This window comes from Pezoporus occidentalis, unplaced genomic scaffold (assembly GCF_034315485.1).
Source record: "Pezoporus occidentalis ecotype Australia unplaced genomic scaffold, CSIRO_AGI_Poc_V1 ctg292, whole genome shotgun sequence".
NCBI lineage: Eukaryota > Metazoa > Chordata > Aves > Psittaciformes > Psittacidae > Pezoporus > Pezoporus occidentalis.
The window spans coordinates 363599-387843 of NW_026914852.1; the positions used below are offsets into that span (position 1 = coordinate 363599).

Consider the following 24245-nt stretch of genomic DNA (forward strand, 5'->3'; position numbering starts at 1 on the left):
CGCCCCGCCCCGTTGGCAGCGGGGACCGCCCTGCCCGGTCCTGCCCGCCCCGGGGCGGTACCGCGCAGAAGCGGCGGGGACGCGGCGGCGGCTCCGGTGCAATGGAGGGCGGCGGCGGCGGCGCTTACGGGGCTGCCAAGGCCGGCGGCGCCTTCGATCTGGGCCGCTTCGTGCAGCAGCCGCAGGTCGTGGCGAGGATCGCCAGCGCGGTGAGTCGGGGCTGGCGGGACGGGAACTGGAGGGGCCCGGCCCGGCCCGACCTTCCCCTCCTCTCCCTGTCGCCCGCCCCCTCCGGGCCCCCCCGGCCCGGCGTTCCCTTCCCTTCTGCCCGCCCCGGAGCCCGCCCGCCACGGCCTTCTCCTTCCCCTTCTCTTTCTCTCTCCCGGCCCGAACATTCAGCGGAGCCCGGCCCGGCCGGTGCCGGTGCCCCCAGCCCTGGCAGGACTCCTCGGCCCCGGTGCTGCCCACCGGACCCCCGCTCCCATCTCCGCAGGTCTTTGCCCTGATCGTCTTCTCGTGCCTGGTCGGGGAGGGCTACACCAACACCTCCAGCTCCTCCCAGCTCTTCTGCATCTTCAACCGCAACGAGGATGCCTGTCGCTACGGCATCGGCATCGGCGTCATCGCCTTCCTCGCCTGCGTCTTCTTCTTCATGGTGGACGTCTACTTCCCACAGATCAGCAACACCACGGACCGCAAGTACCTGGTCCTGGCAGACCTCGGCTTCTCAGGTGCGTGCGGGTGTGGGCAGGGCTGTGCCTCCTGCGCTGCCACAATGGCTGCCCTTGTCCCATGACGTGGCTGCTGGTGCCTGGCGAAGGGAGTCGCTCCCGCCTGGAGCACTGCCCACAGACCACGCGCTCGTTGCTCAAGGCACTTCGAGGAGCCACGGGAGGCTGTGCCGGTGCCTGCGCCAGCCACCAGCCCTATGCAGCCTGGTGGGAGCAGGGTCACGGCTGGGGGCCCTCCTGGAGCAGCAGGGTGCAGCCCTGGCCCCTCATGCTCCTGCCTTCCTCCTTTAGGTCTCTGGACGTTCCTGTGGTTTGTTGGCTTTTGTTTCTTGACCAACCAATGGGCCTGGACACGGGCCGAGGATGTGCACATCGGGGCTGACTCTGCCCGCGCTGCCATCACCTTCAGCTTCTTCTCCATCTTCTCCTGGGTGAGTGCTGCCGCGGGGGAGCTGGGCGCTGCCGTGCTCGGGAGGGTGGTGCAGGGGCTCCCCGCCCACAGAACCCTGACGCCACCGGCCCCTTGTCTCTCTAGGGCCTACTGATCACCTTCGCTTACAAGAGGTACAAAATGGGGGTGGAGGACTTTGCTCAGAGCTACATCGACCCCAGCCCGGAGGTTTCAACTCCCTACTCCAGCTACCCCAACATCAGCCATGAGAGCTACCAGCAGCCACCTTTCACCCAAACGGCGGAAGCCCCTGAGGGGTACCAGCCGCCGCCAGTGTACTGAGCCATGGCCGGGGCCCAGCAGGGATGGCTGCACCGGTGCAATGCTCTGCTGTGGGATGCAGGGGAGGGACCTGCCACGTGAAGGGGGACGGTGGGTGGGAAAGTGGCTGCTGCTTTGTGTGAAGGCCACTGGCCGTGGTGTGAGGTGCAGAGCTCCCCAGTGATAGGACCCGGTGTGCAATGCACAACTACTGAGTGCAGCCCCATGGCTGTGGGGAGGGTGAGTGTGTGGGGGTGGCCCTGTGAGGCCAAGCTCCTGCCCTTGGGGAAGCTGCTGTGGGGTGAGTGTGTGGTTTGCACCCCCAGCTCTGCCCTGGCCATGCCCATGACTGCTGCCCTATTCTGGTGCCTTTCCAGCCCCGCTGGCTGTGACCCCTCAAGTGCCAGCTTTTGCTGCCATAGCACAGCTGGGCCATCCGGCTCCTGCCTCTCCCGTGCCTTCCCCTCAGCTGCTGCTGGGTGAGCTTCATGCCAAAGCCCTGTCTTATCTCACCTCTAAACTCTGCTGTGCCTTCCCACAGCCTGCATCAGAGCTGCCAGTGCTGGGTGATGCTGTTTGGGATCTGTGGGAGCAGTGAGTGCTGAGATCTCAGTGGGTCCAGGGCTGACCCTGCTCTCCAACAGGGGCCCTGGGTGTAATTCCTGCTGCTGCAGCCCCTGCACTTGCCTCTGCATCCCACACCCTGCTCAGCTCCCGGCCCATGCCAAGGCACTGGTGCAGGCTGCCTATCTCAGGTTGTGTGTGCTGCTGCACCCAGCAGCAGTGTGGTGTGTGAGCTGGCGCTGCTGGGGCTGGCCTTCGAGTAATTCTTTGCCACTGTAGATACGGAATAAACTTTTTCACCTTGCCCCCCCCCTCTGTCTCTCTTCTCTGGGGAAGCAAAGCAGGATTCCTCCTCTCCCCCCAAGGCCCAGGGCCCCCAGGCCAGGGAGCAGCAGAGCAGACCCAGCCAACTCCTGCACTGCAAACAGCACACTCATGCTGGGTCTATTTTTAGTCTGTTGGGTAGGTTTGGGCTCCAGCACAGGCAGCTGCTGTAAGCTATCAGCCCGTGCTGGTCCTTGCAGGGGAGCCTGCTCAGAGCAGATGGGTATAAAACACACACAGAAACTCATTTATTTATTAAGCTTAATTCATCGAGTTAGTTATTAAAGGGGAAAGCCCAGGCCTGGCACTTGCACACTTGTGTGTGCTAGAACTGTTACCACCTCGAGTAATGCAGAGGGACACATGCTTACCCTATTGTGTCATAACCTCCCAGGGAGGTCCCTCCTCCTGGCTGCTGGGTGTAGGCAGAAAGCACTGCATTGCACAGGGAGATGTGAACTGGCCAGAAGCAAGAGCTGCTGCTTGGAGCTTGTGGGCACTGGCCTAAAGGTAAAAGTGCTTTGGGGAGGAATAAGGAAGAAAACCCAACCTTCCAGAAAGCCAAAGGTCAAACAAAGGGAGAAGAGGATCCTTCAGCCAACCTGCAGCAGAGGAATCAGCCTTGAGATGTTTCAGAGAGCTCAGAAGGCAGCAATGTACATGAGTAAGAGCTGAGAACCACTCACCCAAAGCAGAGACCCTTCTCCACGTCACTGGGTCTTTGAAGGAACAGCAGCCCAACCCTTAACAGGTTGTCCTGAGCCTCCAACCCCTTCACAGGTAACTGAGCATCGAAGGGGCAGCACTGAGCTTGGCCCTGAGCAAAATCCCCTTCCAAAAGAACCCTGTCTTAAACACAGAGGCTACTGCTAGACTAACACTAGTAAGAGCCTGCTGTCAAGCTGCCCGTCACCCTACCTTTCCCCCTCTTTGTTTCAACAAAGATTTACAGGACAGTTAGATCAAGAGTGTAATGGCAAAGGGATGAGCCACATGCAGTCATTCAAAGGGAACACCGAAAGGCTGAGGGATGGGTTATCCCCTTGGACTGCATGGAAAAGGGAAGTGGGTTAAACACACTGAGTTACTGTACGTTGTGTCTTAAGAAACCTGGGATTTAGCAACAGGGCACCACAGAGAAACAGTTGCATTCCCAGGTGAGGGAACCAGCCAGCAGAGCCAGGCTGAGCCTATGCCCAGCCCAGGAGAGCAGCTGGAGCAGTGGGAACCTGCAGCCCGACTGCTGGGACAGGGTTCCAGGGCTGGTTTGGTGGCAGCATCAGTAGCTACACCTGTCCCTTCCCGTGTTCTGAGACAGGAACTCCCTTTGAGCCAGGCTTCCGCTTCTGTGTCAGGTGCAGCTGATCCTCTTCCTCCCCGTGCCTGGAGCAGGGGAGTGGCAGGGGCTTTGCAGGGGGCACTGGGCAGTTCGGTTCTGCGGAAGCAGAGGAAGCCGGAGCACTGGGAGCTGCAGCCTTCAGCTGCCTTCTGCTTGGCCTCCTGCACACAGGAGCCCAGCAGTCAGGAAGCAAAGATCTTGCGGCAGGAGGCAGCCACATTGAGCTGCTTCAGCATCAGGGGCACATTCTCCTTGTTCTCTGGCCCAGGCTGAGGGGGCTGATGGCGGAAGTAGCAGGCTCTGCAGACGGAGTGGTACTTGTCTGCTCCTCCAATCACCTCAACCTGGCAGGAAAAATGGGGGAGTGACTGCAGAGCTCAGCTCCCCTGAGAAGATCCCTCCAGAACAGCAGGACTGGCAAGGTGAAGCTACTGCAGGGCTTTCTCTTCCAAGGGAATCCTAGACTGGTTTGGGTTGGACCTTAAATCTCATCCAGCTCCACTCCTCTGCTACGGGCAGGGACCCCTTCCACTGGAGCAGCTTGTTCCAAGCCCCTGTGTCCAACCTGGCCTTGAGCACTGCCAGGGATGGGGCAGCCACAGCTTCTCTGGGCACCCTGTGCCAGCATCTCGGCACCCTCACAGGGAAGAGCTTCTGCCTAAGAGCTCATCTCAGTCTCCCCTCTGGCAGGTTCAAGCCATTCCCCTTGGCCTGTCCCTACAGGCCCTTGTCCAAAGCCCCTCTCCAGGTTTCCTGTAGCCCCTTTAGGCACTGGAGCTGCTCTAAGGTCTCCCCTTAAGGAACCTTTTCTTCTCCAGGTTGAACCAGCCCAGCTCTCTCAGCCTGGCTCCTTAGAACTCACCTCCCTCTCTGCTCCCAACCTCTTTGTGTAGGAGGCCTCTCGGTAGCACTCCATGCACACAGCATTCAGCTTCACCACACTCTCTGCCAGCGGCACCAGGTTCAGGATGCTCCCGAAGGCCTGTGCCAAGAGAGCAGGATGGTTCTGTTGGATGGTTCTATGAGGGGGTCAAAGCAGCTGCTGTACTAAAACAAATGTCTTACCTTTCTCTGGAAAGTGCCATCAAGAGCAGCAACTATGATGGTTTTTCCGGTGTTGGCCATCATCTCACAGAACTCCACAATGTCTGGGAACTAGAGGGGGTACCGAAACAGCGTAAGGAGTAAGAAGGGGCAGTACTCTGCTCAGGATCCAGCAGCACAGGGCACAAAATAAAATGGAGGCATGCTGCCTACCCCTAAAATGGGCTCCAGCCCCCCTGTCCTCAGCCTGCAGGAAGGACAGCGTCTGACTGTACAAGCACAGGGGGATCAAATAGCCCCAGGGTATTCCTCCCCCTATTCCCCCCGAGGATTTAGACCCTGGGCTGCGTGGGGGAAGTCCCATCCTGCAGAGCTTCCCAGGACCTGCCCTGGCACTTACAAACTGGCCCTCATCGATGCCGATGACTGTGGAGCTCAGCGCCTCCTGGTACACGTCCTTGAGGAGACAGGCTGGCACAGCCTCCATGGTGTTCCTTGGGAAGGGAGAGCAGGTGAGGCCCGCAGCCGAGCTGCTGGGCCCGCAGCGGGGGTGCCCCTGCTGCAGGGACTCACTTGTCGTGCGTGGAGACACCGGAGGACCCGTAGCGCGTGTCCTTGGCGTATTTCACCAGGAGGCAGCGGTACTGAGCGAGCTGGAACCGCCGCACCCGCCGCATGAGCTCCGTGCTGCGGGAGAGACGGCGGTCAGCGGGACCGGGGCCGTCCCCTGAGCCCCACACGGGCCCCCTCCTGCTCCCGCCCGCCCCGGGCCTACCTCTTCCCGGAGAACATGGGTCCGAAGATCACCTGCGGCAGAACCGGGTGTCAGCGGCTGCAGTCAGCGCGACGGAGCCCCACAGGCAGCTCCCGCGCCCCGCCTGGCGCTGCCCCGGGCCCCCCCGCAGCCCGGCCTCAGCACAGCCCCCCCCCCCGGTCCCGGTACCTGGATCTGCCCGCGCGGGCGGCCGGGGGAGCCGGGGTGGACCCCGGGCACCGTGAGGCAGCTCATGACGGCGCTCACCGACCGACTGACCCCGCGCGCCGCTCCACCGCCCCGCCCCACGGCCAATCAGAGAGGCCTCCCGCCCCGGCTCCGCCGCGCCAGCCAATCGGAAGTGTCCCTCGCCGCGCGTCGGGCCAATGGCGGCACGGGCGCGAAAATTCTTTTTTCCCCTCTGAGAGCCCGCGCCTTCCCGGCGTGCACCGCGCGCCGCGCTGCGGTGACGTCATCGCTCTGCCCGCCCGCCAGGTACCCCCGGCCACACCCCCCGGGCTGCCAATGGGAGCGGAGCGGCCCCGCCCGGGGCTCCGCCCCCGTCACGTGCCCCGGCCCCACCTCCCGAGGTGCCAATAGGAGCTGGACTGCCCCGCCCCCGGGCGGACCTGGGACCGGGACCGGGACCGGGACCGGGACCGGGACCGGGACCGGGATCGGGATCGGGATCGGGACGGGAACCAGGACCGGTCCAGGCCGCAGCATGGGCGGGTGGTGGGACATGGCCGCGGAGGTGGGTCCGGGGGGTGGGCAGCGCACGGCTCCCGCCGGGTTGCGGAGTCGGGGTCGGGGTCGGGGCGCCTCGCCCGGTCCCCGCCGCGCCGCAGCCGCCGTGCCCCGCAGGAGCTGGAGCAGCAGTACTCCCCCAGCCGCTGGTCTCCCCGCCTGGGCCCCGACGAAGTGATCCAGGCCCACCTCGCGGCGGCGGCGGCAGGTGAGGAGCGGGCTGCCCGGTCCGGGGGGCCGGGACCGGGAGCAGGAGCGGGGCTGACCCAGGCGCCGTGTCCCTTCTCCCACAGGAACCCAGCGGGCCCGGGCTGGCGCGCAGACCTCGCTGCACGTCCCTTACGGAGACGGGGACGGCGAGAAGCTGGACATCTACCTCCCCACGGACCCGTCTGGAAGTAGGTGACGGGCAGGCCGTGGCAGCGGTGGTGGGCGGGGGCTGTGACCCCTGCTCACCCGGGGCTGTGCTGCACAGCCTTCCCTGTCCTGGTCTATATCCATGGTGGATACTGGCAGTGCCTGAGGTGAGGTGGGCTGTCGGCGAGGGAATCCCTTGGGAAGGGAGTCTCCAGGCCCCCGTTACTGCTTCCCTCCTCATGACACCGGGCTTGTTCTCGGTATGCTGGGTCTGGACCCAGAGACCGCGACCCCCACAGCCTGGCCACCTTCTGTTTCCCCGCAGTAAAGACGAGTCAGGGTTTGCTGCCCCCTCGCTGGTGTCACAGGGTGTGGGGCTGGTGGCCGTGGGCTACGACATCGCTCCCAAAGGTAGGTGCTGGCCGGGAGAAGCTGTGGGTGCCTCTGCTAGCTCCATGCCCTCCTGACGCTCAGCTCTGCCCAGGACACATGGACGCCATGGTGCTGCAGGTGCGGCGCAGCATCGCCTTCCTGGTGGAGCGCTACGATAGGATCAGGTGGGCTACAGGCCACCCCCGGGCCCCTCTGCCCCACCAGCACAGCTGGCATCTGGTTGTCAAGGCAAACTGTGCATGTGGTGGTCCCTGCACGGGGTTTGGTGGTGGCAGCCGACCCCTGAGCTGTGATGGGGCTTTGACAGCTCAGTCTGAGCGCTGGGCAGCACCAGTGGCTGTGGCGCCTTTGTCGCAGTGTGAGGTGTCAGCCGATGGACTGAGAAATGTGTTTGGGCTGTGTTTGGATTGTGGCGCTTGTGGAGAGAGCAGGGTGTCCCCAGGCTCCTGTCCCACTGGCTCATGGCTCCCTCTCTGCAGAGGCATTTATCTGTGTGGACACTCAGCGGGGGCTCACTTGGCAGCCATGGTGTTGGCCACGGACTGGACGGAATACGGTGTGGTGCCAGATATCAAAGGTAGCAGCAGCATGTCCAGGCACAGGGGCTCAGAGGGAGATGGTGTCTACACCCAGGAAGAGGTGTCTCTGTTGCCCAAGGAGACAAGTTGCCCAAGCTGATGTCAGCCAGGACATGCTGGGAGTGTGGGACTTGGCTCCTGGACAAGCTGCCCCCGTGCCCACCAGCCACTCTCTGAGGTCTGGGATGTGACATGGGCACAAGAAAAGTGGTCTCACAACCCTTCACCCTCCTCTGGCCCAGGAGCTGTGCTGGTGAGCGGCGTGTACGACCTTGAGCCCATCCTGCACACCTACGTGAACGATGCGCTTCATATGAGCCGGTGAGCGGGGCTGTGCCCTCTGCCTGCCGGGGCACGTGGCTCAGCACACGGGGCTGCGGCCACTGCCACCGCGGTGTCTCCTCAGGGAGGTGGCCCAGCGGAACAGCCCCCTGCTGCACATCGCCCCTGCAGCACCTGCGGCCGCAGCCTGCAAGGTGCTGGTGGCCATGGCCCAGCATGACTCCCCGGAGTTCCGCCGGCAGTCGCGGGAGTACGTCCTGGTGAGCGCCGGCAGGAGCCGGGACCCTCCAGGCTGGGAGGAAGGGCTCGGGTGCTGTGTCAGCAGCAGTCCTGCTGCTGTGGGGGATGACAGCGGCTCAGCTCGGGGGGATGCTCGTCCTTGAGGAGCAGTGATTCCCTCTGCTGATGGGGGACGGGTCCCTCCCACCAGTGCCTCTCTCTCTGCAGGCCCTGCGTGCAGCTGGCTGGTCCGTCTCCATGCTGGATCTTGCCGGCGTGGATCACTTCGACATTGTTGAGAAGCTGTCTGAGGACAGCTACATCCTCACTCAGGTAGGGGAAGAGCCCCCATCCTCCCTTCCCTCCAAGCACAGCCAAGATTGCACAGCCCGGGGGGCTGTGCTGAGGGGAGTGCTCCCTGCATATGGGTGTGGGGCTGCAGCCTCAGGCCTTCAGGAGCAGAGGAGTGGAGCCAGGCACTGCTCACAGGGCTCCACTCCTCATCTCAGGTGATTCTGAACATGATTTTGAGAGCCTGATGGCATGGCAGGAGCAGAGATGGGAAACAGCCCTGTGCACACCCAGCCCTGCTGCCCTCCTCCCTGGCTCCCTGGTTGCCCTCCTCCCCGGGCTGATGCCTGCAGCCAGGCAGGGGGCTGGATCAGGGGAGCACCAGTTACTACCGGGGATAGCATTCCTTTGCTGGGGTGTTTCTGCCCATATGAAGTGCATGGAGCTGGCAGACATGGTGGGCTATGTCTGGACAAAGGGGTGATGATGTTTGTTCCCTTTAAACTGCTTATTGCCAACACAAAATAAACAAGGAATAACTGCCGCCTGGGTGGAACTACTTCCTGGGGAGCTGGGGGTGTGCTAAGCCAGCAGGTACCTCCGGGCTGCGATGATGTCCCTGCTGCACAGTCAGGAGAGCTGCACACCTGGGAGGAAACACCCTGCGCAGCCACAGCCCTGCCAGAACATGTTTATTTCATGCCCTGACCATCCCTCGGGATCTGCCTCTCCACTGCAGCATCCTCACACCCATGCAGTGCACGTGAGCCAGGCACAGCGTGTGGCCTTGGGGTGAGGGGTGTCTGGCTCCACCTTTGGGTGCTCTATGGGACCCAGGTTACAGTAGCTAAGCTGCTGCAGGACCTAAAGGATGCCCTGAGGATGTGTTTGCTGGGTGACCCACAAGGCAGGGACCCTGCCTCTGAGGGGACCAAGTGGCGGAGTGTGCTGTGGGCTCCCAATGTTACCTCTGGATGTGTCTGTGAAGATGCTCCCACTGCTAAGCAGGCTGGGGTGTCCCCTGGGCTGGGCTCACACTGGCTTGCGGGATGAATGCTGTGCTGCAGATGCTGTGGCTGGTCCCAGCACCTCAGCTGCCAGGACAGGGCTGGGGGGATGCTCAGGCTCCCCTTGCACTCGGAGGGGTTGGGCGCAGCCCCAGGGTCAGCTTCTCCTGGCACTTCCTGGCCACAAACTCCAGCTTCTTCTTTGCAAGCTCGGTGTCGCGGGCCGAGATGCCGCAGTGCCAGACAGCGCGCACGGTGTGTGCCGACCAGGGGAAGAGCAGGACGCTGACAGCGTGGCCAGTCTGGGCCAGCTCCTCCTCGCTCACAGCCCGCAGGTGCTCACAGAGCTCCACAGGGGATGGGTAGGCCCCGCTGATGTTCACCATCACAATGTTGGTCTCCACCGCCGTGAGGTTGACAGAGCAGAGGGGCGAGTTCAGCTCCTGAATGCCTGTGGGAGGTAGGGGTGGCAGGCACCGAGCCCAGTGGCTGGATAACCGGGAGGGGAGGCTGCACTGGTCTTGGCTGAAGGAGGGGCCCTTTGCCCTCCCCTCTGTGTGGCACTGTGGGCACAGGCACAGCATTGTCCTGGCGCTCCAGCCAGGCAGCATCATCCTGGCCTGGCTGGAGATCCAGCCCAGGGAAGGTGCCTGTGCCGCTGTCCTGCAGCAGTGCCGGGTGCACTGGAAGGGGTGGCGAGCCCATGCCAACCCAGCAGTGCAGCAGCACAGGGAAACAGAGAGCAGCATTAGGCTGCTTCTGCCTGCGCCTCCCGCGTGCAGAGGGCCCCCAAGATACCTTCAGCAAAGCGCCAGGCATTGTCGTGGTCCCTGCGCAGCGTCACCCCCATGCGCTCAAGGCCAACAAGGGCTGCAGCTGCCAGCACTCCGGCCTGCCGCATCCCACCACCCAGCAGCTTCCGCATGCGCCAGGCCTCGGCGACAAAGTCCTTGCGCCCAGCCAGCACTGCACCAGCTGGGGCACCCAGGCCCTGCTGAGACACCAAGGGGTGACCGGGGCTGCCCCTGCTGGGATGTGCCCAGGGACACCCCAGCCTGCAAGCTGGGTGCTCCGTCCAGTGCCCCTGAATACAGGCAAGGCCCCAGTGAGCACCTTGGAGAAGCAGAGGGCCACGGAGTCGCAGTGCTGGGTGAACTGAGCTGGCTCCATGTTCTGTGCCACTGCCGCATTCATCAGCCGTGCTCCGTCCATGTGCACCTGCAGCCCGTAGCGGTCAGCGAGCCCACGGACCTGGGGGGAGGCACTGAGCTGGAGGGACCCCTGGGCCGGCCAGCGCCAACACAAGCCACGTTCTGAGCTCTGGTGTCCCTGTGGTGCACCCTGCCAGCACCAGCAGCCGGCTCTGGCTGTGGGCTCGTACCTGCTGGAGGTAGGCAAGGGGCAGCACCCGGCCCCCAGCAGAGCTGTGCGTGTTCTCCAGGCACACAAGCTCGGGGCGCGGGTGGTACCGGCTGCCGTGGGCCTCACGGATTGTCAGCTCCAGCAGCTCCAGGTCGAAGGTGCCATCGGGCAAGTCCGGCAGCGCCTGGGAGTGGACACCAGCGACCTGCGCTCGGGGCAGGGCAGAGCAGAGCTGACCGGGGACGGGGACGGTGCCCGCGGCTCCCAGCCCAGTCCCACTCGCGGCCCGGGTGATGCCGGTGATGTTTCCGCGCAACCCAGCGAGGGCTCCTCCGCCGAGCGCGGCGCCGGCAGCCAGCGGAGGGCAGCAGCAAGCCGCCCTCCCGCCCGCGCCCTCTGCGCTGCCGGTGCCACCGGGGCCGCCCCGTCCGCGGCACCCACCTGCGCGACCCCGCCGTGCTCGTAGACGTGCAGATGGGAGTCCCGGCCCAGGATCACCTGAGCTCCCCGGCGCTGGCAGTGGCACATCACTGCGAGGGAGAGCGGCCGTGAGCGGGCAGCACCCCGCTGGCACACGAAGGCTGATTGTGCAGCACAGCGGGAAGGTCCCAGCACCGCAGCCTCCTGCGGGCACCGGGCGCCTGCTCTGTCCCCCAGGTGCTGGGAGTGTTGGAGGTGGGGATGTACTGGGAGGGGCACGGTTCCCGCATCCTGGTGCGGACAGGAGGCCAGGGCTGGAGCAGGTCCCATGCTCCCAGGCAGCACATTGTGGACCCTGGCCACAGGAAGGCCGGGAAGCAAAGCTGGTAAAAGTTAACATAGCAGGGCAGAGGCCACACATGGGACTGGTACGAGCAGACCCAAGGCAGGGCGGGGTTGCTTAGCAGGGAGCAGTTCCAGGGTCCAAACAGAGTTGTGCTGCTACAGATGTGAGGTAGAGGGGGCTGAGAAAGGGGTGAGGAGATGCACCTAGGTCAGGGAGGACCTGCTGCCCACAGCTCTGTCCTGTGGCCACCTGAGTGACTTGCCTAGCAAAAGCAGGGCTCTCCTTGGACCTTGGGGAGCAGAAGGGCTGTTCTCGCCTTCTGCACCCTCCATGGGCTCGGGGCACAAATCTGCCCCTGGGTTTGTGACCTGGCTGCCCGGGGCCAGACAGGGGCTAGGCACAGCCCCAGCACTCACCAGCAATGAGGTTCGCCATTGTGGCCGTGGGCACAAACAATGCCTCCTCCATGCCCAGGGTCCCCGCGGCCAGGCGCTGCAGCTCTGCAGGAGGGAGAAGCACCGGGATCCTGGGGGGGGGGGGGGTCTGCTGGCTCTAGGGGGTCGATAGGGAACCCCACAGGCCCAGGCTGCTGCCCCAAGCCTCGGAGAAGCCCCCTGGGGCTCCCCATCCCCACTGCCCTTGACTTTGGGTGGCTGCAGGCAGGGACCCCACCGTTAACCGTCGGGTCCTCCCCGTAGTCGTCGTCTCCCACGGCGGCGCGGGCCATGGCGCTGCGCATCGCCGCGCAGGGCTGGGTCACGGTGTCGCTCCGCAGGTCCACAACGAGCGGCGGGAGGCGGGGGGGACCCCGCGGCTGCACCGAGCACATCCCAGCCCCCGTCGCGGGCAGCCGCCCCCACCGCAGAGCGCCCCGCGCCGCCAGCATCGCCGGGACCGCCCCGCCGCAAGGGCTCACGGGCGGAGGGAGGGGCGGGACCGGGACCGGGATCGGGATCCGCGGTGCGGGTTGCGCGACCCGCAGGGACGGCCGGGCACAGGGCAGCGGGCACCTCCCGGGACTGCCCCGCAGCGCGGCCCCTCCAGGCCCCCATCCCTCCATCCTCGCTCCTGCCTGGCCTCTGCCCAGTGCCCACCGCAGCCCTGAGACACGGTCGGGGGTGCTGGACACGGGTGGGCGCTGCTGCAGCCCCCGGCTCGCCCGCGGGCCCCTGTTTGCCAGGAGCACCCATCCCGGGTGTCCTGCCGGAGGGACCCGTGCCCCCTCGGCCTTGGCTCCGTGAGGACACACACGTCCCATGGCACCATGTGCTGGACGGCAATGGCTCCTGCCACACCGCCAGCAGGGACAGTGCAGGGTGACCTTGCGGCTGGGAATTGGCTCTGGCTTCTGGCTGCGTCTGCCCTGGAAGCAGCTGACGTCCTGTGCAGCGCAGGCAGTGCGTCCGGCAGCTCCACCGGTGTTGGCTGCAGAGCTCCACAGCTCTCGGCACTCTGCCTGCACTGGGGGGGCACCAGCACCTGGCAGAGATCGCTGGAACAGGGGAGCATGTGCCCAGCACAGCAGCAAGACTCCCCCCCCCGGTGACCCACTGGGCTGGACCAGCCAGAGGCTGGTGAGGCTCTGTGGGGCAGACCTGATCCATGATCATGGGGCTCTACTGGGAGGGCCTACACCACAGCCCCTGCTACACCTCTGCCTTCTTCCTCCCTTCACCATGTGCCAAACACATGGCCTAGGACACCCCAGCTCTCCCCCCCCATCTGAGAGCCCCCTACCACTGCCCTGGCTGGCCGCCTGTGTGCCTGCTACCCTGCCTGCACCCCTGTGCCCTGCCTGCATCCTGCCTGTACCCCTACACCCTTCCTGCACCCTGCCTGCACCCCTGCACCCAGGGCCTCATCACCACTGCCTGCTGCAGCCCTGCTGTCAGACCCTCAGATGAGTGAGCCATAAACAGTCAGTCCTTCACAGAGACGTTTTTCACACGCAGGGCCACATGTTAACAGTTTTTCTTTATTTACTGCCTCCATTTCCTCTTTGTTCCAGGAACTTGTCCTCCAGCTTCAAGCTGCTCATGATTAGGCAAAAAGGCCTCTAATCTCCCCGATCTGATTTACCGTCACTGAGAGCAGACGCTTCCCGTTACTGGCCCTGGACCTAGAAGCACGGACAACTGAGCTGTGCCGGCTGCCGAGCCCAGCCGAGCCTCCCCAAAGCTGCCCCGCCACACGCGCTGCCTTCCCAGCAGCTTCCTCTTCCAGTAAGCCCTGGGCAGCCCAGCCAGGCACGCTGCAGGTGACAGGCTGAGGAGGGAAGTGCAGCCCTGGGGCCCTGAGCCTGGGACCCCACTGTATGTGGGGCAGCTGCCCTGAGGTGGGGCAGGCTCCAGAGCCGCTGTCTCCACTGCCTTGGGAAGTAGAGCATCCCTAGGCCTCCCCATCTGCTCACCCACTCATCCTCTCCTGCTGCTCCCAGCTGCGGTGGCCCTGGAGTGCCCCATGGGTGTGGGGAGCTTCCATCTTGGCCATTCCTCTCATCTGAGCCCCTCAGGTGCTGGTGCTGGAGAGCTGAGGGGGGTGGCTCTGGCTGCGCAGCTCCCTCTTTCCAGCCCAGGCAGGGGCTCGCTGCTGGGAAGCCGCTGCATCCTCGGCAGGGCCCGAGCGTGGCACGGCCTCCTCCGCAGAGCCCCACGTCCTGCAGCCCCGCTCCCTTCCCGGGAGCTCCAGGCTGGGACGTGCCTCGGGGTGACCCCGCTGCGGCACCCGGAGAGCTCCCCCGGCAGGGCTGCGGTGGGGCCGGCACTGGGGACCACGGGCGGGGTTGGCCAAGTCAAGGCTTGCGGGCAGCGCGAGGGCAGCACCGGGGGCTCGGCCGTCACCTGCCGGCGCCACCGCGTGAACGCGGGGCCGAGCTCAGGCTCCCGCGGAGCCTCCCCGGGGCTAAGATTAGAAGCCGAGGCCGGGCCGGGGAGCGCAGCCGAGGAGGGCGAGGATCGGGTTTCCCCCCACCCCGCCCTCCCTGCCACAGAGCTGGCAGCCGCCGGGACGATTCCCGGAGCCGGCCGGGCTCCCCCTGCCCCGGCCCCACCGGCAGCCCCAGAGCAGCCGCTGCCAGGCCCTACCCGCGACACGTCCCGGCCCCGAGCGCAGCGTCCCCTCTGCAGTGCCTCAGGAGAGGCTGCAGGACGGGGAGCACGGTGTCGAGCACCAGTGTGGCTGTGCATCCTCGGACATCACTGGGATGAGGCTCAGGGAGCGCTTCCCAAGCACTCGTGGCTGCCCCGGGAGCAGGGCTGGCACTTGGCTCCCAGCATCTCAGCAGAGCCGGGGGGCTGTGGGCAGGGGCTGTGGGCACAGGACTGCCCTTGGTGCAGGCGGTGAGCTGGGTGGCTTGTGCTGGGTGCCTCGCGCTGGCCACGTGCCCGGCAGCGACCCTGAAGTGCTCGCCATGAGCTTGGGGACATTTTCCTGCCAGGCTTCCTTGGCCCCGCGGTGGCCCTGCCTGCACTGCCTGCGTGGCGGGCACCATAGCTCATCCTCGTGGGCTGGGGCTGGCCACCCTGTAGGGTCTACTCCCAGCTGGGCAGGGGGAGCCACCATCAATCATCCCTGGAGGGAAGGAGCCGTGGAGCCAAGTGATTTCCTACTGTCGGGAACTGTGGAGCGATGCCTGGAAGCGCTGGGACGTGCTGGGCTCCTGGCTCAGCCTGCTGGCGGCACAGCCAGGCCTCCCCTGTGCTGTGCCACGCTGTGGTCAGTGCCAGCCTGTGCTGGAGACGGCACTGAGGAACTGGTGCTGCCCTCTCCACCAGCGCTGGTGTCCTGGTGCAACGCTGCTGTTCATGTGCTGGGCACACCTATACTGGCGGCTGCTCACACACGACACCCAACGGGCCTGAGCCCAGAACAAACCCCTCGATGGCCTCATTGGGATGCACCTGCCAGGTCTGGTGGAGTGGCACTGCCAGGGTCAGGGCTGGTGAAGGTGGCCAGTGCCATGCGAGGTTCGGCTGTGGCTCTCACACCGCTGTGGTCCAGGGCCGTCTGTTCCCCACGGGGCACTGGTGTGGGACACAGTGGGCAGAGCTGCTGCGGGTGGCTGTAGGTGCCCGGGTCCCGGGACTGGCCTGGCCCCAGTGGCGGGGCCGCGGGCAGGGGCAGCTCTGTGAGGGTCCAGGGGCTCCGGGAGCAGAGCACCATGTCCCACCGTGCGGACAGCGAGCCCCGCGCGGGCCGGCGGAGTGGCCGGTGCCGGCCCCGGTCCTGGAGCCCGTTGGGCGCTGCCGGTCCCGGTGCCGCGGGCGGTGCGGGGCCGGCCGGTTCCCCCGACCCCAACCTGCCGGGGCCGCTCGGCTGACCCCTCCCTCCGCCGGCAACAACTTTTCCAGTAAAACCACCGCAGAAATCCCGGCTTCCCGACAGGACCGCCCCTCGGCCGCCGGGGGGGCGCGGGCCGCCCTTAACCCTTCCCGGCCCGGCCCCGCCGCCGCCTGACGCCCCCCGCGCTGTCCCGCCCGGTGTCTCCGAGCCCCCGGGACCCGGCGCCCCGTGGCGCCGCGCTGGGGGCTCCGGCCGCGCGCCCCGGTTCAGCGATGCCCCTGCCCTGGCGTGCCGGGGGCCAGGGTGGCAAAGCTGGAGCGCCCAGACCCCCCGTGCTCGGCGAGCTGGGCACAAAAAGGAGCCCTGGTCCGGCGGGACGTGGCACCCGCAGACTGCCCAAGTGTCACTCGACTGGAGGGAGACCCCTGAGCTCGTAGTGCCAGCGGTGCAGCTCGTTCTCCTTCCCAAGGGGCAGCTGACGTGAAGGGAACAGGACTCAACCCTGCCATGGGCAGAAGTATCCCAAGGTCCAAAGAGCAGGAGAACTGACTGGGAAACAGCCTCTTTCCAAGGGGGACTGTCCTCAGTGATGCATGAAGCTGGGCAGTGCTGGGGCCATGCAGCCTGAGCCCTTGCTTGGGTGGACACCCACAGCTGGGCCTGGACATGGTTCCAAGCTGTATGTCCCTGGGCTGAGGAGGGGGAGAAGAGACCACTGCAGGCGGGTGGTGAGGAGGGAGCAAGTGGCTGCCGTGTTCTTGCTGGGTGGGACGCAGAGACGTGGCAGATTGGGGTTGGATCCACGGGATGTGCCCTGTGACAAGGAGTAGTGCAGGGGCTGGGCAGGACCCCTCGGTCCTGAGCCCTGGTGCTGGGAGTGGCTCCTGGAGCACCCTGGCCGGCTGGGGCTGTGCTCCTCTGGGGTGATGCTGCCAGGGGGGCAGAGCCAGGCACTGGGCACTGAGAGCTGTGTGGCCATCCTTGGCCATGCTCTGCCTGCTGCCAGCCCCAGCCCCACGCTGGCTGCTGCACTGGCCGAGTCAGGGCTGAGGTAAGTGCTGTAATTGTTTTCTCTGTGGCCCGAGATGAATAATTGAGAGGTCTTTGAGGAGAATTAATTAGCCCTGTTATTGGCAGCAAATGCTTCTCTCCAGATGATGAAATAGATCCTGAGCCACCCGTGGGGCAGGCAGATGAAGGTCACTGAGGCTGCTCCGGAGCTTGGCAGTGACAGATCCATGGGCCGGCCCTTCTGGTGCCCTGTAACCACCATGGGGCAGGCACCGGCCCCCGTTGCCTCCCGGCAGCACCATGTGCCCAGAGCTCACTGTACCCATGGCAAGTGCTTTGTTCAGGGGACCCTCTGAGAGCAGAGGCACCAAGGGGCAGGATCCTGCCCCCGCCCCATGGAGAAGCTCCTTCCAGGCTGCTCTGGACTGGCAAATCCTTCTGGACAGCCCCAGCCAGCTCTGGCAGAGTTCTCCCCCAGGCCATGGCACAGCACAGGGGGGCTGGCACCATGCAGAGAAGCAGGAGTGAGCCATGAAGCCCTTTGTCTTCTCAAAGCTGTCAGCTTTGAAGGGCAGCAGTGCTGAGCCTGCCCTCAGTCACCCACTGCAAGCTCACCAGTGGACCTGTGTCCCCATGAGTCACTAGTGCTGATGAGGACATGCAAGGACAGATCCCAATGCTGTGGTGTGGGAGCCTTCTGCCCCCCACCATGTCCTTGTGGCTACTGCTTCCTCCCAGCTCACAGCCCATGCTGGGGGCTCCTGCCTTGTGCAGACCCTGCTACATCCCCTTGTGTCTCCTTCCTCGGGGCTGCCGCGGTGGTGCCAGCTTGGAGGCTGTGGCCTGTGCTTCCTCCTCTTCTCCTCCTTGTCCTTCTCCTCCTCCTCCTCCCCTGGGCATGAGGCAAAGGGCCCTGCAAGGCCAGAAATGCTTAAACAAGGATTTCCTTGTTGCTGCACGAGCTGTTTGCCTTGCTCCCAGGCCAGCGTTAATGAGGTTTGGCAGGAGGCACCGGCAGCCCCAAACATTGGATTTCTATAAATCAACCTAGTGCTAATGCGTGGGGCTTGCAGGGGTGGAGCTGCCGGGCCCTGGTGCACAGGACCGCAGCCCGCAGGCGGCTCAGGGTGGCCATGGAGCTGCTCAGCATCTGTGTGTGGGACCGCAGGGGAGGGGGGGGGAGCAGTGTCCCAGCTTGCGGGGCCGCAGGTGCTGTGCGGCACAGTGCTCGGGGCAGGCTGGGCTCAGTAACCACAGACCCTGGGGCCATGGGAGCCCCTCTGGGCCTTGAGCAGCTCCCAGGGGAGCTGGAGGCAGCCCCAGGCACAGAGCATCCTGTGAGGGCAGAGGGATGGGGCCGAGGGGCTGTGGCAGTTCCGAGCAGGAAGGTCAGGGCGGCCCTGGCTGCTTCCAGGAATGACAGAAAGTGTAAAGCAAAATAAAGCAGCTTCCCACATCTGCCGCGTGCTGATCCCTCCCCACGTCCCCCAGCCCCGGAGGGCCCGTTGGGTACTCAGCGAGCAGCTTTGCCCCCTGCCTGCCTTGCCTGTGTCGCACGCGCTGCGTCCCCAGCCCTGAAGCAGCCTCGGTCATGCAAAGTAGCACAGGCAAATGCGCCAGCGCTCCGGGAAGCATCGCTGCGGCTGGTGGCTACCGGGAAGCAAGGCGGTGGCAGGGCCAGCACACGGGCCTGCTGCACCAGAGCTGCCCATGGCACCCACATCGTGCTGGGCTGGCCTGGAGCGGCTGTCCCTTGGACACAGGCTGTGCCATGCTGTGCATGGCTGGGAGACTCACTGGGACACCTGGAGTGGGGCACAGAGGAGATTCCCATCAGGGGCTCTTGCAAAAGGGCTCTCGCAGGTCCTGCTCCCTTCGGGTCAGCCCTGTGTCCAGGAAAGCAGCTGCTGGGAAGCAGGACCCGTTACCTCTGGTTTCCCACCGCACTGTGCCCCCTTGCCAGTGCAGGGCTGCGAGCAGCTGGGCTCTTTGCTCCTCTCACCCATGGGCTGGAAGCGGCACAGCCTGTTCCCCCAGTGCAGGGGCTGTGTTGGGTCCTGGGGCAGGGGCAGCCCGGTTACCGCAGAGGTGTGGGAGAGCAGCGGGGCTGCCTGGGAAGAGCCACCAGCCCCGAAGGTGACATTTCGGTTCGTGCTCTGAGTGCACTTCCCCTCATCAAGAAACCTCTGCTCTCGCTCTGAGAGTTTCTGCAGCGTGTGGAAACCGAGAGAAAGCCCGGCCCTGGCATGGCCCTGCTGCCCGCCCAGGGTCACCCCTGCCTGACGGGAAAGCCCTGGCCCCCTCCTCACCAGCCATAGCCTGGCCCCAGGCTGCAGCAGCCCATGTGGATGCTGTCCCCCCATTCAGCAGCAGCCCCCTGCAGTGACCCCACACAGGATGGCACCAGGATATGACATGCCTCTGCCCTGGCAGTGTCCCGCATCTGCTCCGGTCACGCTGGGTTGTCTCCAGCGATATGGGGGTGGGATGTGCCCGGTCGGATGCTACTGCTAAGATGATGTGGCCACTGCATCTGGGACCTTCTACTTCACCTGTCGGCACCTGCCTGTGGGTGTGAGCACAGTGGGGTGCTCTGAAGCACAGTGGTGGGCTCCGAACCGCAGTGGTGGGCTCTGAACCGCAGTGGGGGTTCTGAACCACATCTGGGGAGCTCTGAACTGCAGCTGAGCACCGCAGCGACAGCCCATCGGCGGCAGCAGCCATGCGGTGCTGAGTGCAGGGGGCACTGGTGGAACCCACTTATGGGGCAGCCATATGGGACATGCACAGCTCTGTGGGTGGGGGCACCTGTGCCATGCTGGGGACATGGGCTTGTCCTGGCATCCTCAGCAGCTCCAGCACTCCCAGGGCCCTGCTCCTCGCCTCATGCTGGTGCCTGCACCCTCGGCAGCTGTGGCTGTGGTGAGGCCGGGGCTGGGAACAGGAACCCCGGCAGGAGGTTGTGCAAGGAGGAGGGTCCCGGCACAGCCCTTGCCCATGTCGAAACTCCACTGGCTCTTACAGAAAAGCCCCTGGGCAGAATTCCTGACAGGGGTGATTCATTCCCCGCTGGAAGCGATGACTTTGTGTCTCCAGTAAACCCTCTTCAGCCCAGCAGGCTACAGGGCAGCAGTGCCCCAGTGCCCTCACCATTGCCAGCACATGCTCTGGGGTGCCAGGGCTGCCCTCAGGCCCGTGGGCAGTGCTGGGTGCCAGGTGCCGGGTGCTGGGCTGCTGGGGTGCCGGGTGCTGGGGTGCAGGTGGCTGAGAGCCACTGGCAGCAGAGAGGTGGGTGCCATGCACAGAACTGTGCCCCAGCTCCTGTCCCCGCGGGGCTGCCCCTGCCCCGGCTGCCACCCGAGCCTGGTGCTGCCTCCAGGTACTTTGGGGGTCCGTCCCCACCAGCGAGGGCGCACGGGACGGCCCTTTCCAGGAAGCGTGCGTGAGGGCAGCCAGGCTGCAGAGTTCCCGACAGCAGCTCTGGTTTTAATAACAGCAAATCAATGGATGCCCGATTCCGGCCAGAGCAAACCCCTGCGCTTCCTGCCCCGGCCTCCCCGGCCGCTGGCTTCACTGCAGGGCAGAACCGACCAGGGTGGGCTCCCTGAGCCTGGCGACTGCACGGGCACTGCCGGGCACTGCTGGCCCATGCCTGCTTCACCCTGCACCGCGTGGGAGGGCCCGGGTCCCCGCTGCCCCAGCGAGCCCACCGTGCGCGGGCTGCTCCGTGGACGGGCATTCCCATCTGGTCCCGCAGCCCTGTGCTGTGATTCAGCCTCCCTTCCCCGCGGGTTTGCACAAACCTCCGCTCTCTTTGTGCTTGTTTTGAGAACAGATTAGTCATGGCTCTTAGCTGGCTTCCAGCAAACTGCACAACAGCACCATGGAAAAACGAGAACAGCAAAGTGATGACTCAGCAGGGCTCACGCTCCTGTCCCTTGGGTGCCAACTGTCCCCTGCTGCTGCACAGCCCCGGGCATCCATGGGGACCCCCAGTGGGTGCAGCAGCAGGGCCAGGGTGGGTGATGCAGGGAAAGAGCCCGGGGCAGAGCTTGCCAGGAAGCAGCAATGGATGAGCAGGGGCTGAGTGGGGGATGCCAGGTCCCTGGGGGTGATGGGCCCTGCAATGCAGCCTCTGCCCCATCCCGGAGCCTCATCCTGCACCCAGCAAGTGGCGGCTCCCCTCCAGCCTGCTGGCACCTCACTGCCCCCGGTGGAAGCATCCCAAGGATGGAGCTCGGCTCAGCATTAGCGAGGCCGCACGGTGCAGGGGCTGCTGTGTGCAGGGGCTGCTGCGGTGCAGGAGCTGCTGGGACCCCGCTGGAGCCTCAGGGATGGGGATTCCAGTCTTTGGGCTCAGCAGGCACTGGGGCCCTCCCGGCTGGCACCTGTGGCTGGGGCCGTGCCAGTGACAGGAACGCTGGGGCGGGCCCTTCCCGTACCTCACACCTCGCTCAGCAGCTCCCACTGCCCTGCCCTGGCCGGCTGCCCGGTGGCACGGTGCACTGCCAAGCCTCCCTGCCAGGTGGCTTTATCGTGATCCCACGGCGCTGGACACCAGCTGGTGCCGGCTGCCAAGGATGAACAATGTAATTGCTGGAATTACAGTAAAGTGCTCCCATTCCCACTCGTTAAATGCTGAAACAGGGCCCTTGAGTCCTTCTAGGGAACATCTGCTCCAGCTGTCCCCTCTGCCAGTCACATGCCCCATCCTTGCCCATCGTGGTGCTGCCATCACCCATCGCCACCAGCCTGGCCAAGGAGCTGTTCCCTGCCAATGGGACCCAGGAGCCGTGGGACAGACACAGCCCTTGTGGGCACCTTTGGGTCCCCAGCACTGTGCGCTAGGGCACGCAGCTGGACAGGGAACAGCAGCACCCACCCCACAGATGCGGGTTCCATGTCCTGAAGCCCCATCTCCAGCTGGGTGTGCAGCAATGCTTCTGCTGCTGCTGCTGCTGCTGTTGCTGCGCCGGGGCTGAGCCAGGGCTGATACGAGGCCAAGGGATGCTCCAGGGCTGGGGTTTGGCACCTGCCCATGGCTGCTCTGCTGGGGTCATGCGAGGACTCTGCACTGTGCCGGGCAAGCACACCCAAGGCAGCTGGCAGCCTGGAGCACCCGCGGGGACCTCCCGTGTTGTGCCACTGGTGTGCCCGTGCCAGCAGTGACCACAGTGGTGGTCAGTGCCTCACTGCTCCCCGTGAATGCAGGTGCAAGAGTGGCCCAGACCCAGACCTGGCTCTCTGGCTGGGGGGCAGGAGGGGGCTGACCCAGGGAGGGCACAGGATGGGGCCTGCCCATGTGCTGGCACCCGCAGCCTGTCCCGGGCATGGCACAGGCACTGTTTGGCAGCAGGACCCTCTCCCCTGGCGCAGGAGCAGGGCCGGGGCTGCCGGGCGCATCACGCGAGCATCCATCCACCCAGCGCCCCCGGCACCGGGCTGCTGCTTCTCCGCCTTGGCTGTGTCCCAGCTGAGGTCCAGGAGGGGGGGTCTGCGGCTGCCATTGCCGCAGCAACGCGGCCTTGCTTGCAGCCCTCCTCTGAAATGTCAGGACTTCCCTTGGGCTGCGGCAGCCGCTGCCGGGATGAAAACTTCCTCCGGGGTTGAGGAAACGTGCGCGGGGGGGATTCCCCTTGGACCTTCCTCCTCTGTGTGGGCAGGGAGGGCTCTGCCCGCGCCGGTGGTCGGAGGGTGCAGGACTGAGCTCGGCGGCCCCAGCTGCGGGGCAGGGGCAGGGGCAGCGGCTGCTCCCTCGCAGGGTCCCTGGGGCGGGTGAAGGGTCCGGGCCCCTCACAGGCAGCGGGACCCCCGCGAGCAGGGAGCCGGTGGAGGTGGCTGGGGCGGGGGAGCCAGGGCAGCGCAGCCCCGCGGAGCTGCTGACGGAAAGAGTGAGGAATCCGCAGCGGCTGGCTCCCTGCGAGATGACTATGGTCTGGCTGGAGAAGCAGCAACAGAGCGGGGTTTCCATGGGGATGTACACAGGCCTCTGGGCTCGCCTGCATCCCAAAATACACCCTGGCCTGGGCACAGGGTCCTGCTGCTGCTCTGTGCTCCCTGCCTGCCCGGGCTGGGAAGAGCCAGGGCCCGAGCCAGGCACACGATGTAGGGGGGCAGGCCAGCCCCTGCAGGTCCACCGGTCACCAAGGCTCTGCCACCTCTGCACCAGTGATGGGATGTGTTACAGCCAGCTGGGGCTGGGGGCCTTGTGGCACACCACAGGGCTTGTGAACCTGCCCAGGGCAGAGGGCGAGGTGAGGGGATGCTGCGGGACCAGAGGGATCCCACAGGCCCCAGGGACATGCATCTGCAGGGCTGCACATCCCGGCTCCCCTTCCAGAACAGGGACCCGTCCCCATCCCCTTCCTGCACCCAGGCAGCTGACGCCAGCCCTGGGCTGTGCCGCAGAGCCTGAGCTCGTGCTTCCCAGCAGCATTCCATGGAGCAGATGTCTCAGTCCCTGTTCCCAACCATCCCTGTGGGCCTGGCTCGCAGAGGAATTGCTATGTAAGGAGCAGGTGGTGCCATTTACAGTAAGTCCCCGGCTGCTGTACAGCCCTTTCCTGCATCCGACTGGGAAAGGCGGCGGTGGATGTGGGAACGTCCTGGAGCTGCAGAGCGGGGCAGGAGGAAGTGCGTGAGGGTGTGACATGGGGTCAGGGTGTTCGCAGCGAGCTCCCTGCCTGGCCCTACTGCTGCCGGTGCTGCCGCTCGCTGCCACCACCCTTGGGTGACCGCCAAGTCCTGGGTGGCAGGACAGGAGATGGTGGTGGCCATGCGGGGCCACCTCTGTCCTGCTGCAGGCTGTGGGTCGTGCCTGGTCCCACGGCTGCTCTGTCCCATGCTGCATGGGGCTGGTGCCTGCAGTGCAGCCTGCCCTGCTTGCACATCCCGCCAGGAAGGACCCAGTGTGGCCCAGGGACAAAAGTGCTCCAAGCAGGAGGGTCCCATTCTGGCATGGCCACTGCTCCCATGAAGGGAGTGGGATGCTCCCTCACACCAGGGGCATCTGTGGGTCCCGGGGTGGGGTTTGGGTACCTCTGGTTCTTTCCTGCTCCCCAGGGATGGCCCTGGCTGTGTCCAGATGTGCTTTGCCGTGTGGCTGGGTACCCACAGCAGGCCCTGGCCGAGCCCCCCTGAACACCGCTGCCCGCAGCTACCACAGGCTGCAGTTGTTTCCTGTTTTGGGTCTGCAGGTGCTGGTACACACCAGAGCAGATTTCCTGCACCCCCTGACCCCACAGGGCTCGGGTTTGCCATCCCGGCAGCACTTCCTTCTCATGCCAGTAACAAGCCAGCAGTGTGGTGGGAAGCATTGGTGGCTGCTCTGTGTCTCCCTGGGCAGGCAAGCCTAGCGCAGCACGTCCCCTGTTACTGTCCCACTCGGTGGGCAGCCTCCTGTGCCCGTCTGGTGCCCAGCCCCAGGCAACACGGGGGGGGGGGAGCTGCCGGACCACAGTGCCCCAGCCCTGCTCCCAGCCCC

At 65.3% G+C, this 24245-nt stretch overlaps 4 protein-coding genes and 1 long non-coding RNA gene across 12 annotated transcripts; 2 read left to right on the forward strand and 3 right to left on the reverse strand.

Moving 5' to 3' along the window:
* The first annotated feature begins 44 nt into the window (after nucleotides 1–44).
* SYNGR2 (synaptogyrin 2) lies at nucleotides 45–2309 on the forward strand. Its single transcript, XM_062626479.1, has 4 exons — nucleotides 45–209; nucleotides 494–731; nucleotides 1023–1162; nucleotides 1267–2309. The coding sequence occupies exons 1-4, from the start codon at nucleotides 102–104 to the stop codon at nucleotides 1462–1464; spliced, it is 684 nt and encodes a 227-aa protein (XP_062482463.1). The 5' UTR covers nucleotides 45–101; the 3' UTR covers nucleotides 1465–2309.
* Nucleotides 2310–2578: 269 nt separating this feature from the next.
* TK1 (thymidine kinase 1) lies at nucleotides 2579–5756 on the reverse strand. Its single transcript, XM_062626480.1, has 7 exons — nucleotides 5658–5756; nucleotides 5490–5521; nucleotides 5288–5401; nucleotides 5115–5208; nucleotides 4736–4825; nucleotides 4533–4652; nucleotides 2579–4014 (listed from the first exon to the last, which is right to left on the reverse strand). The coding sequence occupies exons 1-7, from the start codon at nucleotides 5721–5723 to the stop codon at nucleotides 3853–3855; spliced, it is 678 nt and encodes a 225-aa protein (XP_062482464.1). The 5' UTR covers nucleotides 5724–5756; the 3' UTR covers nucleotides 2579–3852.
* Nucleotides 5754–8652, forward strand: AFMID (arylformamidase). Of its 3 annotated transcripts, XM_062626476.1 has the most exons (11): nucleotides 6068–6222; nucleotides 6333–6423; nucleotides 6509–6613; nucleotides 6691–6739; nucleotides 6898–6983; nucleotides 7057–7129; nucleotides 7445–7542; nucleotides 7786–7864; nucleotides 7950–8085; nucleotides 8273–8377; nucleotides 8554–8652. In XM_062626476.1, exons 1-11 carry the CDS (start codon nucleotides 6193–6195, stop codon nucleotides 8581–8583), a joined length of 882 nt encoding a protein of 293 aa, XP_062482460.1. In that variant the 5' UTR covers nucleotides 6068–6192; the 3' UTR covers nucleotides 8584–8652. The 3 variants fall into 3 exon arrangements, with proteins under 3 accessions (XP_062482462.1, XP_062482461.1, XP_062482460.1); XM_062626478.1 differs by lacking the exons at nucleotides 7057–7129; nucleotides 7445–7542 and having other exon boundaries at nucleotides 5754–6222; nucleotides 8554–8643; XM_062626477.1 differs by lacking the exons at nucleotides 6898–6983; nucleotides 7057–7129 and having other exon boundaries at nucleotides 5754–6222; nucleotides 8554–8643.
* Nucleotides 8653–9010: 358 nt separating this feature from the next.
* Nucleotides 9011–12395, reverse strand: LOC134167627 (uncharacterized). 6 transcript variants are annotated; one of them, XM_062626470.1, is made up of 7 exons: nucleotides 12143–12395; nucleotides 11887–11970; nucleotides 11146–11234; nucleotides 10724–10888; nucleotides 10456–10593; nucleotides 10141–10333; nucleotides 9011–9793 (listed from the first exon to the last, which is right to left on the reverse strand). In XM_062626470.1, the coding sequence occupies exons 1-7, from the start codon at nucleotides 12354–12356 to the stop codon at nucleotides 9456–9458; spliced, it is 1221 nt and encodes a 406-aa protein (XP_062482454.1). In that variant the 5' UTR covers nucleotides 12357–12395; the 3' UTR covers nucleotides 9011–9455. The 6 variants fall into 6 exon arrangements, with proteins under 6 accessions (XP_062482454.1, XP_062482453.1, XP_062482457.1 ...); XM_062626469.1 differs by having other exon boundaries at nucleotides 10724–10909; XM_062626473.1 differs by lacking the exon at nucleotides 11887–11970.
* A 1030-nt stretch (nucleotides 12396–13425) lies between these two features.
* LOC134167632 (uncharacterized) lies at nucleotides 13426–14074 on the reverse strand. Its single transcript, XR_009966237.1, has 2 exons — nucleotides 13881–14074; nucleotides 13426–13589 (listed from the first exon to the last, which is right to left on the reverse strand). It is a non-coding gene; the product is annotated as an uncharacterized LOC134167632 (long non-coding RNA).
* Nucleotides 14075–24245: the final 10171 nt, after the last annotated feature.

Bases quoted from the DNA above. Each gene is read 5' to 3' on its own strand.
- SYNGR2 (XM_062626479.1), top strand. From the start codon at position 102: ATGGAGGGCGGCGGCGGCGGCGCTTACGGGGCTGCCAAGGCCGGCGGC. The intron at 210-493 runs GTGAGTCGGGGC...CCATCTCCGCAG, and splicing joins TGGCGAGGATCGCCAGCGCG to GTCTTTGCCCTGATCGTCTT. The intron at 1,163-1,266 runs GTGAGTGCTGCC...TTGTCTCTCTAG, and splicing joins TCTTCTCCATCTTCTCCTGG to GGCCTACTGATCACCTTCGC.
- TK1 (XM_062626480.1), bottom strand. From the start codon at position 5,723: ATGAGCTGCCTCACGGTGCCCGGGGTCCACCCCGGCTCCCCCGGCCGC. The intron at 5,209-5,287 runs GTGAGTCCCTGC...TCCCTTCCCAAG, and splicing joins GGTGTCTCCACGCACGACAA to GAACACCATGGAGGCTGTGC. The intron at 4,826-5,114 runs GTAAGTGCCAGG...TACCCCCTCTAG, and splicing joins GCATCGATGAGGGCCAGTTT to TTCCCAGACATTGTGGAGTT.
- LOC134167627 (XM_062626469.1), bottom strand. From the start codon at position 12,356: ATGCTGGCGGCGCGGGGCGCTCTGCGGTGGGGGCGGCTGCCCGCGACG. The intron at 11,971-12,142 runs GTGGGGTCCCTG...TCCCTCCTGCAG, and splicing joins GGAGGACCCGACGGTTAACG to AGCTGCAGCGCCTGGCCGCG. The intron at 9,794-10,140 runs GTATCTTGGGGG...TACCTCCCACAG, and splicing joins TGCCTGGCGCTTTGCTGAAG to GCATTCAGGAGCTGAACTCG.
- AFMID (XM_062626476.1), top strand. From the start codon at position 6,193: ATGGGCGGGTGGTGGGACATGGCCGCGGAG. The intron at 6,223-6,332 runs GTGGGTCCGGGG...CGTGCCCCGCAG, and splicing joins GGTGGGACATGGCCGCGGAG to GAGCTGGAGCAGCAGTACTC. The intron at 6,984-7,056 runs GTAGGTGCTGGC...AGCTCTGCCCAG, and splicing joins CTACGACATCGCTCCCAAAG to GACACATGGACGCCATGGTG.